We start from the raw sequence: 13,546 nt of genomic DNA, 5'->3' as shown, positions 1-13,546 counted from the left end.
AACTAAAGAGCCTCTTTGTGAAAGTGAGAGGAGAGTGAAAAAACTGGCTTAAAACTCAACACAAAAAAAGAAGATCATGGCATCCAGTCCCATCACTCCATGGCAAATAGATGGGGAAACAATGAAAACAGTGACAGATTTTCTTTTCTTGGGCTCTACAAAATCACTGCTGATGGTAACTGCAGCCATGAAATTAAAAGACGCTTGCTCCTTGGAAGAAAAGCTATAACCAACCTAAACATTTTTACATCACAGTTTGTTTGGAAAACTGTCAAAATATAAAACTTGTGTAATATCAAATTTGAACATGAAAATGAAAATTTCAGCCAGAAGTAGTTATTTCTCATCTACGAAAGAGACAACAAAGGATAGCATTACTCTGTCTTTTAATTACCAAGCGAGGTGGATTGGAATTTCATGAAGGGGAATAGTTTATGTAGATGAGTGGCTTGAATTTAACTTATAGGGCATACATACAGTTTAAGATTCTGTATAGAACCTGAAGACATAGAATTAAATAAGTCATATATACATGCATACAAATGTATATGCAATCAGAAGTGAATGCTGTTATCTATGTTGAAAGTTAGATAGTATTTTCTAAAGTTGGGCTAAATCACACATTCAATTATTTCACAAAATCATTTCAGTAAGTAAAATCCACTAGTAATTGAAAGAACTGATTTTAGTACTCTATATAAACCTCTCTATAATGATCTTAATTACAATGAATATTTCCAAGTCTTAACTTGTTAAAAAATATAGAAAGTAAAATGGAATCCATAGGGAAAGGAACATTAGATGTGATGAGAACTAAGACATTTTACTTCCTGGAGGAGGAAAACAAAGGCACTGCCTCCAATACCTCACTTTGTAAAGTACAGACAGGGAGGGACCCTTCTAACCTCTAATTCCCTGGGTTTTAGTTAGACAGTGCTATCCATTATCACTCTAAGCCCAGATGGAGGGACCAATAAGATGACTATAATTTTCTGTGCTAAACAAGGTAGAATGAAAGTTGTGTAAAGTATTTGAACTAAATATTGCTTCAAGCTGGGAAAATGGACAATGTAATATGGTGGACAGAGTATAGGCTTTTGAATCCCAGTGTGCTTTATTTTGAATACTGGTTTTATTGCACTAACAGTACTCATTGACTCAACCATACCCTTTTTTAAAGCGTTAACCTTTTACCATGCAAAGTGCTAGGCTTTGATGGTAGCTTAAGTTACAAAACATTAAACATTAAACATTGTTGAGACTTCCCTAGTGGTCCAGTGGTTAAAACTCCACAGTGCCAATGTAGGGAGTATGGGTTCGATCCCTGGTTGGGGAGCCAAGATCCCACATACCTTGAGGATAAAAATAAATGTAAGATAAAAATAAGTAAATAAATACAAAATTTAAAAAGCACATTATATTTGCTCTTTTATAGTTTAATGATGAAGATAGACATTAATCAAATAATTTTACAAATAACATAATTACATACAGTGGTAAATTAGTCTAAGGAACATTCAGGAAGTTATGCAAGTATATTTTATATGTAGTCAGTCTGAAAGATAGGTATAAAACAACAAAGAAGAGAATGTAGTCCTAAGGTAAGTGAGAACATGGTGCCATTTATAGAAGGGCAGTTGGCTGGATTATAGAAAGTACTGAAAGTGTAAGTGTGAAAAAATTAGTTTGGAGGGGTAGGTGGAGCCAGGCCACCCAGAGCTTTGTTGTTGCTTTCATTCAGCCACTAAGTCCTGTCCAACTCTTTGTGACCTCATGGACTGTAGCACTGCAGGCTCCTCTGTCCCCCACTTTCTCCTAGACTTGCTCACATTCATGTCAATGATGCTGTTTAACCATCTCATCCTGGGCTGCCCCCTTCTCCTTTGGTCTTCAATCTTTCTAGCATCAGGGTCTTTTCCAGTCCATGTCTCTTGTGTCTTCTATATTGACTGGCAGATTCTTTACCACTGCACCACCTGGAAAGCCCACCCAGAGCTTTATTTTAAGACAAAGGAAAGCCTTTGGACATTTTAAAGCAAGAAAGTTGCAAGATCAAATTTATGCTTCTAAAGATCACTCTGACCATGTTAAGGGGAAAAAAAAATAATTAAAAGATGTTTGAGTAGTGTGAGAAATTCAGTGAGGGGGTATTTGACACATTCCAGATAAGAGATATAGTCTCTTGGACTAGGGCGTGGTAGTAGAGATACCATAGAGATAATGACTCCTATGTTTCTGGCTTTTGCAACTGATTGGAAGGTGGTGCTAAGTTGTTGTTCAGTCACTAAGTCACGTCCTATTCTTTGCAACCCCTGGGCTGCAGCATGCCAGTTTCCAATGTTCTTCACTGTCTCCTGGAGTTTGCTCAAATACATGTCCATTGAGTCCATGCTGCCATTCAACCATGTCATCCTCTGCCGCCCCTTTCTCCTTTTACCTTCAGTCTTTTCCAGTCCTTCCAATTAATATTCAGGGTTGATTTCCTTTAGAATTGACTGGTTTAATCTCTTTGAAGTCCAAAGGACTCCCAAGAGTCTTCTCCAGCACCACAGTTCAAAAGCATCAGTTCTTCATTGCTCAGCCTCTCACATCTGTGCATGACTACAGGAAAAACCATAGCTTTATCTATACAGACCTTTTAGGGAATATATAAACAGGACCTGAATTAACTGCATTTGAACTTTTCTAAGTTTAGTTGGAGATGCATTGTAAATATCCAAATGAAAATTCAAATAAGCTCTTGGATACAAAAGTCTAGAGGCCAGATAGTCCTTGGTAGAAATATTAATTTGATAGTCTTTGGATTCTAGTTGGTTACTCAAATCATAGGCATGGATGAGATAGCTTAGAGAAAGAGTGTATAAAGTCAGAGGAGAAGGAAGCATTGGATAAATCTCTGGAAAACTTTAACATTTAAAGTCCAGTTATAACCAGCAAAAGAGACTCAGTCAAGAGAAGAATGAAAGGAAAACCTGGAGAAAATAAGACAGCAAGGAAAGAAAGACATCAGGAAAGAGTAGTTAATAGTGCTGAATGCTCCTGAGGAGTCAAGTTCATGGAGGATTGAAAATTTTTAGGAAAGCAGCTTGTAAGAGTCATGTAATTGGAATGATGGATACACAAACCAAGCTGCAGCGGATACATATGAATAAATGGATTCAGTGTAGACAATTCATTGCTAGGCAAGGGAAAAAGGCGAAATGAGAACTGGAGGGGAAGGTGGAGTCAAAAAAAGTAATTTTTAAAATATGTCTCAGTACTGACAGAAATGATCCACTAAAGAAAAGAAAATTTAACAGAAAAGAGAGAAGATAATGAAGAGAAGGCTATGGGAGCATTGGCTATATTATTGAATGCCTCTGCCTTGGTTTCTGCAGCTATAAAGTGGGGATATATAATACCTACCTTATAAGATTTTTCTAACAAATAATATTATGCTGGCTGAATGCTCAGTAAAAGGTTTTGGCACACAGAATACATTTACTAAATTGATGCTTGAGAGAACTCAGCACCACAGCTCTCTTATCCATTCATCTTCCAATGGACGTCTAGGTTTCTTCCATGTCCTAGCTATTGTAAACAGTGCTGCAATGAGCATTGGAGTACACGTGTCTCTTTCAATTCTAATTTTCCTGGTGTGTATGCCCAGCAATGGGATTGCTGGGTCATATGGCAGTTCTATTTCCAGCTTTTTAAGGAGTCTCCGCTGTGGTACATATACACAATGGAATATTACTCAGCTATTAAAAAGAATGCATTTGAATCAGTTCTAATGAGGTAGATGAAACTGGTGGATGAAACTATTATACACAGTGAAATAAGTCAGAAAGAAAAACATCAATAAGTATAATAACACATATATATGGAATTTAGAAAGATGGCAACAATGACCCTATATGCGAGACAGCAAAAGAGACACAAATGTAAAGAACAGACTTTTGGACTCTGTGGGAGAAGGCGAGGGTGGGATCATTTGAGAGAATAGCATTGAAACATGTATATTACCATATGTGAAATAGATTGCCAGTGCAGGTTCGATGCATGAAACAGGGCACTCAGGGCAGGTGCACTGGGACAACCCTGAGGGATGGGATGGGGAGGGAGGTGGAAGAGGGGTTCAGGATGGGGGACACATGTACACCCATGGCTGATTCATGTGAATGTATGGCAAAAACCACTACAATATTGTAAAGTAATTAGCCTCCTATTAAAATAAATAAATTTACAAAAAAAAAAAAAGAACTCAGCACCTCACCCAGTGTTTTATATCTATGAGGTGCCCAACAAATACTTGTTAAATGTTGAAAGGATATGATGCTGTTATGTGATTTTTGATTAGCTTGGAATATAAGTGAGTCAGATACATATCACTAAACACTGGGTTACAGACACACCTTGGATGTTCACTGATGATAATGGTATTTGCCATCTGATGATGTTGATATTTAGGGCATTTGTGTTCACAGGGTACAATTTTCCTGCCTGGAAATAAAGTACTTGAACATCCCTGCAATGAGGAGAGCCCAGGGAAGTTTCTTTTTGAAGTAGTTCCAGGTAAGATATTTTTCTGCTTTGATTCAAGAATTGCTGTTCCATGTTGATAAAGACAGGTCAGACAGCCTTTATTCTTCTCAAGTCATGGCTATGAACATTCATTTGAAGAGGCAAGTGTCGCATTTGGTTGGTATTCACACAGAGACTAATGATTCCAGGTTTGTACACTGGTGCAAATGAACACACCTACACACATGCATTTACCCACATGACTACTGGGTTTCCATTTGTCCATGAGACTCCAGAGTGGACCAGAAGTCGTGACACAGCCTTCATATGGGGACTACTGGGGACAAGGTGATTCTACAGTTATCTTGCAGTATAAGATTTGACCAGGTGTTCCAGGTAGAATGCCTTGCCCAGCTGATTCACTGTCATGTTTCCTCACAAAATTGCATCTTTAAGGAGCCTTGGCTATAAAAACAAAACAACAAAAGCCCTCCTTCAATGACTGACAAAGGATCAGTCACATCAGTTTTGCTCACAACCAACCACTTCCACATGTTTGGCTTAGAGCATTTGAGGACATCTCTGCCAAGTGATCAGATCCTGGAGTTCCATGTCTTCAGTCTTCAGCATCTGTTCACTTTTTTTTTCTTTTAGTCATTTGCATCCACCCCTCTCAGAATACCTCATCCGCACTTAAGTCTTTGAGTCACCCAACAGACTTTCTTCAAGGTCATGATCTACTTCCTTGGTCAGTTCCTTAGCCCTTTTTTAACACTTGCTGTAAGAAAAAGGGAGCTAGGAATGTGGTTTTTGTATCTTTGGTTCTGACTGACCCAGTTGATACGATATTAACATGGATTTCATCACAGCCTAGGGTGAGTGGGAATTTATTTGTGTGACTAATATGTAATACATATCAATAATGCTGGTACAGAAGCAATCAGTGAAACATTTTCCCCAGATTTATAAATGCTGGGAATCTAAAATGCAAAAGCATATTTTCCTCCTTCAGTGAAAACAGCTGCAGCTCTGAGTTCATCTGGCTCACAGTGGAATCCATGACTAAATGTTAATTAATGCAGCTCAAGTGCAGAAAGGTTAGTCAGATGCATTGTGTTATTTGTTTCCCCCCAGGGAAAACATATTGTAAGAAACCTGAATCTTGTTTGCTCTATTAAAATCTTGTTATACTTACTTCTTAGTGGAATACCCTATATGGAACCAAATTCCAGATGTTGCAAAGTCTTTGAAGTATCAGCAGAGGAAATTTCACTATTTATTCTCAAACATTAGGCCTGTTAGCTTTGAAACGAGCATGGTATTAAACTGGCAACTTTGATTCTTCATCTCCAATAATACTAAAGGTCTACTTTCTCATACAGTCTCCCATTTGTGTAGAGATTGCACTTTTTGGAAGATGTTCTCATATACACTGTTCTAGAAAGAGCTGTGTCTTTAAACCCAGAAAGTCACAAAACCTCCTTTCCAAGGTTGCAATTCTAGGGTATGTGTTTCATGTGCAACGCATAAAACAGAAAGGCTTTTAATGAGCAAAGCTAAGTAAGGAGTTTAAGACTGTGTGGTGTGGAATCTGAAAGCTGTCATTTCAAAAAAAAATTTTTTTTTCAAGAAAGTTCAAGGTGGCTGCAGTAGTTATAGAAATAAACATACTATGCCCATAGCTCATTGGAAAAGATGCTTCCTGAATAATTAATACAATATGTAGTAGCTTCTAAATTAGGTTTAATAATTCTGAATCATCTTTGGCAGTAACAAGAGACTTGTGCCAAATTCTTCTCTAAAGAAAGTGTTGAAAACATACAATGGCTGCATTGGGAATCCAGTGTTTATGCCATTAGTCTTGGTCATCAGAACTCTTGGGTATGTCCCTACATTAGGATGAAATTTCCAGGCAAATGCTTCTGTACGTGTATGGGAATGGAGGGATCAGTATCACATGATTTTAACCAATTTTTGCAAAAATCAAGATTGCTTAAAGATAGCAGGGTATTTGATTTATCTTTGTAAATTATAATGATAAGATACTATTTTCTAATTATTCTAATTGTGTGACAGTTTGATGTGGGGAATCTGGAAAGTTGCAAGAGTGTTTTCATTTGTCAGAAAATGCAGGAGATAGGAAGGAGTGGAGAAATGTGATCAATGTCTTGTATAGAATCTTCTGCAGGACTGCCTGTCTGCAGATCCTCATAACACATACTTATTCTACACTGGCTTTCTCTGTGGAATTCTCTCGATCACCATGTCTGAAAATTCATCCTGAAAATGATATTTACATATCCAGCACAATTCTGTCTTTATGGACAAATATCTTAAGCCCAACTACCCAAGGTACAGTCAATGAACAGGATTAAATGCTTTAATCATACCTGCTTGTAATGGTTTTCAGTAAAAATGGCAAATACCTCCAGAAGGCTCTGCCAAATATTCTAGCACTATATACATACACACACATTTGTGTATGAGTGTGTGTGTACACACACATACACACACACACATATACACATATATATCTATACATATAAAATAAAACATGCATATTTATATTATTTATATATCATCAGCACCTATAAAGTTATACCTTTACAATTTATCTATATATATTATGTAGGTCAGAGTTTTTGTTTTGTTTCATTTCTGTTTTTGCATTAGTCTGAAGTGTCCTGTGGAATTAAATAATAATCGTTTGTAACTTTGAGAGAAAAACCAAGATTTTTCAACAGAATTAAGAGTTTCAGGTCTTTGTATAGTATTTAATTACACTTGTTTTGTATTGCATTTCTATGAAGATTTTAGCCTTCTGTAAAAAATCTATGTAAAAAAAAAAACTACTATAATTTAGGGTTAATTTCTTATAGACTACTATCCCATGAAATGAATTGTCTCTCTGAATTATGTCATGATTTATAACATTTAGCTCCAATTGGTTCCTATTTATCTGCTTGCTACTCAAAAAGAAGTTAGCCAAATTGGCAAATTTGAAGACCTTGCTGTCAGACATGCCAAATTGTAGGCTGGAGTGAACTTTTATAGCCAAGTGCTAAGCTTTGGGGAAATGTGGTTGAGAAAGGAATGCTGGCAGGCTTGCGTGTATAGTACTTGAAGAAAGAAAATGCAGTTGGTTTCGTTGCTTCTCCAAATGTGTTCTGTGCATATTTCCCTTGTGATGTTAAAATAAATAGAGTAATTAATGGAATGATAATGTCTTTGCTTAGAAGAATATTCTGCCAGAGGGAGAAAAAGAAGGAGTAATTCAGAGACAGGTAAAAAGAGACAAGGAAGTAGGTACTTGATGTAGTTAAAGAACCACAGCTTTCTTCTCATTAGTGTATCCCTAACACCTGGAAGTGTAACGCAAGGTGCCAAGTACTTACTGAAGTGTATGTATTTACCAGGTTTATGGAGGAAATGAAGTGTATGTATTTACCAGGTTTATGGAGGAAACTCAAGCATGTGAAACGGGTTTATTGTTGGCAGTAACTACTTGCCTTGGCTGTGTTGAAGGCGTACTTCCTGCCGTGTGGGATCCTTGCACCTCCTGGTGCAGCCAAGACCTCTCTGTGGCTCTAGTGGCTAAAGTGGAGGGAAGCTTCTCAGATCCTGTTTCTTACTCCTCTGCCTTCCTCTCTGGTAATGCTACCAAAAGAAGGATGGAACACAATAGAGATCTTCCTCCAGAGAAGCTACCCCTGGGGTATAGCCTCTTAACACTGACTGGCTATTACTTGCATGCTAAGTTGCTTCAGTCATTTCTGACTCTTTGCGACCCTATGGATTGTAGCCCACCAGGCTCCTCTGTCCATTAGATTCTCCAGGCAAGAATACTGGAGTGGGGTTGCCATTTCCTTCTCCAGGGGATCTTCCTGACTCAGAGATGGAAACTGCTTCTCTTAGGTCTCCTGCATTGGCAGGCGGGTTCTTTACCTCTAGCGTCACCTGGGAAACCCTAATGGCTATTGCATCCCCCTTCACATGCTGCCCTCTCATCTGATGCACTTGTAGATTATGTAATTGGAAAGGCACGTCGTGTGGTAGGAGCCTCCACCTTGAGCATGGTCCTGGTGGGACAGCAACAACATGGCTTAAAGGCCAGCTGGTTTCCTTGAGCTTATTCAGTGACCCGGAAACTCATGTATCCTGATCTGCCAAGTAAGGGTAATGAAAACTGTTTCCCTCAGTACTGCCATCTGGCCCTATTCTCCATGAAGCATGAGCTTCATACCCAGCAGTTCAGTGGTTTCGTACCTCATGAGAGTCTTCAGCCTGGAGAAGGGCTGGGTGACAGTTCTAGCTTCAAAATTGATAAGTTACTCTCTTGTGCTTCCCTGACTTGTTCTGATGGTTGAGAGAAATTCTTTCTTTTCTCCTCAAAAAAATCGTGTTTGTCTTGAAAATTGTTATATCCAAGAGGCACGTCCTCTTTTCTAGTCTTTCTCTGGTAACAGTCAGGGGCAGGGAGATGGCATTTGGGTTCCTTCTCTGAAATGCATTTTCTCCTACAGGGAAGCCCTACAGGGGCATGGCCAGGCATAACTTCCACTGATTTTTGTTTTAACTTAAGTAAGGTTTTCGCACTTTTCTCTTCAGATTTAGATCTTAGAAATTTCAGGAAAATGGAAAGATAACTTTTTGTCTATGTCTATCTATCATCTTACATTGAATTCCAAGCAAACACATGAATGAAGAGTTATGTTAGGACGTTTACTGGGGGTTCTCTCTGGAGATATTCCATCTCCAAGGAAGTGAGGAAAGCAGGATCAGGCAGAAGAAGAAGCTGGACGGCAGCACCATGGCACCTGAAGTCTCAGCTGATGCTGTGAGGAGCTCTGGAGCTTGGACACTTCTTAGAGTCACTCTAACCTTAACCTGAGTTTCCAAGACTTTGTTTCCTGGCATCAGCCAGTAAAGTCATTCACTGGGGGGAGATGAGACAAATAAACCCAGGTGAAGCAGTTCTGCATTGCAATGGAGAAAAGTTTCCATGAGGGCCTCTGTGAGCCACAGCAGCCAATATAACGACCTCTAGAATCTAGACTGAGCATCACAGTATCCATTAGAGTATCTATAGCTTTTTACTTGTATACAGCTTTCTGTATCTCAGACAATGTTACAGGCTTTTTTATTTTGGTTTGCTTTGTCCTTCTTTTTTTATTGCACACTTTTTAAATGTATCAATTAACCCTCACCACATTATTGCTTAATCCTCAACTCTATTATTATCAGAGAAGGCAATGGCACCCGACTCCAGTACTCTTGCCTGGAAACTCCCATGGACGGAAGAGCCTGGTAGGCTGCAGTCCATGTGGTCGCTGAGTAGGACACGACTGAGAGACTTCACTTTCACTTTTCATTTCATGCATTGGAGAAGGAAATGGCAACCCACTCCAATGTTCTTGCCTGGAGAATCCCAGGGACAGAAGATCTTGGTAGGCTGCTGTCTATGGGGTTGCACAGAGTCAGACACGACTGAAGTGACTTAGCAGCAGCAGCAGCAACTCTATTATTATATCAATTGCCAGATCAAGAAACTGAGGAACAGAGAAGTAGTTTGATCAAGGTCAAATAACTAACGCTAGCTAGTAAATGTGTGTGTGTAATGCTAGTGTGTAATGCTAGCTAGTAAATGTGTGTGTGTAATGCTAGTGTGTAACGCTAGCTAGTAATTGTATATTTTATATATATATATATATAAAATTCATTACAGATTTTACACATCTATGTATTCTGGCTTAACATATGAGATAGAATATTAGAGGCTGGGGCCTAGTTTTTGAAATAATGAACTTGTGAACTCTTTTTATTAGTAGTCAATGAAGTGGATAGACTTGTATCTCTTCTTAGCTTATCCATTAAGGATGAGAATTTGGGAACTTTTGAAGTGAGAATAGGTATTTTCATTTACAGGCAACTATTTATATATATAAGCCTATCAGAAAAGTGTTGTTGTTGTTGTTGTTCAGTCGCTAAGTCATATCCGACTCTTTGCGACCCTATGAACTGCAGCACACCAGGCTTCCCTGTCCTTCACTATCTCCATGAGTTTGCTCAAACTTAAGTCCATTGAGTCAGTGATGCTATCCAACCATCTCATCCTCTGTTGCCCCCTTTTCCTCTTACCCAACATCAGGGTCTTTTCCAATGAGTTGACTCTTTGCATCAGGTAGCCAAAGTTTTGGAACTTCAACTTCAGCATCAAACATTCCAGTGAATATTCAGGGTTGATGTTCTTTAGGATTGACTGGCTTGATCTTTTGCTGTCCAAGTGACTCTCAAGACCCTTCTCCAGCACCACAGTTCAAAAGCTTCCATTCTTCGGTGCTCAGCCTTCTTCGTGATCCAGCTCTCATAGCCATACATGATGCCGGAAAGACCATAGCTTTAACTATACGGACATTTGTTAGCAAAGTGATGTCTCTGCTTTTTAATACACTGTCTAGGTTGGTCATAGCTTTTCTTCCAAGGAGCATCTTGGGTAAAGATGTTGACTTAAAGTTAGAAGGCCACAATTCTACTCTCAGGAAAAAGAGGGAAGAAAATCACACTTGTCTGCAGTGTGATTTGAATAACTGTGTCAAAGGAAGAATGTATTTGAATAACTGTATCATGTATTTGAATAACTGTATCAAAGGAAGAATCTGAACCTGTAATTTTTTCCTTCAGAAAATTGTGATACACTGGGACTCAATACTGTTCATGACAGAACTCACACTGCTGAAATTGTTCTCACATCTTCACTAGACACCTCCGCACCCTGGCCAGGTTATCATTCACTGTCTAGCCGCTGATAAGCACACCTAGTACTGTTCGTTTATTGGGAATCAGTCCAGTGACCTGCACAGAGTTGTCCAAGCAGAGACTCATTACAAGTTTTAAGGGCAATTACCAATATGGCAGATTTCCAAAGCCCAATTTTAGCCCAGTACTCCAAATCAATAATGACTAAAACTTGGAGGTTTTCCTATCTTGGTCCTTCCCACAGAAAGAGAAAAGAAGAGGTGAACATAGGAGAAAGTGGGGTGAAAGATGAAGAGGCAACTATGGGAACAAAGAGAAAAAGAAAAAATTTGAAGGGTTATTTGAAGTGATTTTCATCTGCCTGGAAATGAAATTAACCCTTCACCAAAGGAGAAGGTATCATTTAATCTCACCTTTAGCCAGGAATATATTATTAAATATCCTTAGATAATTATATACTACTTATGTAAATTTTAAGGGAAAATGTTTCCATTTTAACTCTTTTCCAGAAGGATTTTCAGGGGCTAGCTGAAAAGTTAGAAAACATGGGTGCCTAGAGAGTCCAATAAATGAATTATGTATCTTCTTGCTAAAAAAAAAAAAAAAAAAGTGTTTACCTACTACAGTTACAAACACTTTGGGGGACTTCAGAGAGTCCCTGAAACCCAATGTGGATTCCAGCTTTAGAACTGTACCTTAAATTTAGAGACCTGAGATGTTATTAATCTTTATCTCCATCTCTATATTTCGGTATTTGTCTCTATGTTCCTATACATCATCTATTTCATCTAAACACATATTGCATAAACGTGACAATTTTTTCCTATTATTTGCAACTATGTAGGGTACAAATGTGGGGTAGTATCAGTTTTTCACTTTTACCACACTGATTCACTTGTGGGTTTTTCCCGCCCTGGTTCTATGATTGTATAGCTCTACAGACCTATTTTATGTATTTATATAAAAAAAAACCTTTCTAGATAGAACATTTCATGGCTCTGGAGGCTATAAAATTTTTAATTTACCAAAACTTGAACTATTTAGGTGGTCAGTGCAGCTGTGCTGTATAGCTGTGCTGTGCCCATCTGAGAAAAAGATAATTCTGAGAGATATCCATGGGTGTCTCTGAGAAAGAAAAAACTGTTGTTGGTTTTTTGAATTTTTGAGATAATTATGTGACATCAGTGAGGAAAGTTTTTCATCCATGTCTGTTCTTCAGCTCCTTCTAGGGTGATCAAATAATGCTATTGGATAAATTAGTTTGCTGTCATTCTAAATGTAAACCAGTATTTGGCATCTACTTTATATGAAAATGTGGAGATATTTTAATAGTATTTTAGTATAGAAGTTCGTCATTTTCTTGATTACTGGTTAAATATGTTGCTAAGGCATTTAATTTACAACACTCCCTTTATTTTATCCCTTTTGTGTTAGTACTGTAAGTTGAAATCCATGTAATTAAATTTGTTACCCAAAGGCAAATATGACAATCTCTTTTTTTGTCTGCCTAAGTCTGTAGGCAGCCCTGAAGCTTGTATTTTTTTTTTCCTTTGCTTGGTTAATGTGTGCAAATCATTTTAAGAATGTGAGTAGGAACTGTTTATGGTATGAAAACATATTTCTATATACACAAGTAGTTCTGAACATGACTTAAATAAATGCATTGAAAATCAGCATGTTTTAACTACTGTCTATTCTTCTATTTAAAAAAATATATATATTTGAGATGTTTGCTTCAAAATTCCCTTCCTACTTAGAATGCTTTAAAATATACATTTAAAAGAGGCCATGGAAAAGACACAAGGGGTATTTTTAAATATTTGTAATTTCTTGAAATTCCAGCTACTCCCCTGTCAACCAAAAGACATTTGGAGCACTTTATAAACCGATCTTAAAATCCACTTATGAGAAGTGTCCATACGAGGAGAATTGTCTGACAGTGTTTATAGACTTGTTGACCTACTCACATTTAATTCTATCATTCATTTTATATCCTACTTCAAGGGTCAGAAAACATTTTCCAGAAAGAACAAGAAAGCAAGTATTTTAGGTTTTGCTGGCCATAAATTCTCTGTTACAACCATTCAACTCTGCCATTGTAGCATAAACAAAGGATATGGCTGTGTTCCAACAAAACTTTATTGGGCTTCCTTGGTGGTCCAATGGTTAGAATTTGCCTTGCAATGCAAAGGGCAAAAGTTCAGTCCCTGGTCCAGGAAGATTTCCCCATGCTGTGAAGCAACTGAGCCCACGTACCTAAAGCATGTGCTCTGCAACAAGAGAAACC

The 13,546-nt window shown here is 38.0% G+C and overlaps 1 protein-coding gene across 1 annotated transcript in view; it reads left to right on the top strand.

Moving 5' to 3' along the window:
* ARHGAP24 (Rho GTPase activating protein 24) overlaps positions 1-13,546 on the top strand; it is a 556,594-nt gene that overhangs the window by 244,205 nt on the left and 298,843 nt on the right. Inside the window, exon 3 of the mRNA XM_081497333.1 lies at positions 4,467-4,554. Within this exon, the coding sequence (XP_081353459.1) occupies positions 4,467-4,554 (88 nt within the window). The remainder of the gene's footprint in view (positions 1-4,466; positions 4,555-13,546) is intronic.

Source organism: Giraffa tippelskirchi, chromosome 1, assembly GCF_054371585.1.
Source record: "Giraffa tippelskirchi isolate mGirTip1 chromosome 1, T2T-mGirTip1v1.2.pri, whole genome shotgun sequence".
NCBI classification, from domain to species: Eukaryota; Metazoa; Chordata; class Mammalia; order Artiodactyla; family Giraffidae; genus Giraffa; species Giraffa tippelskirchi.
The sequence above is the reverse complement of the archived record's forward strand: the minus strand, read 5'-3'. Positions and strand labels throughout refer to the sequence as shown.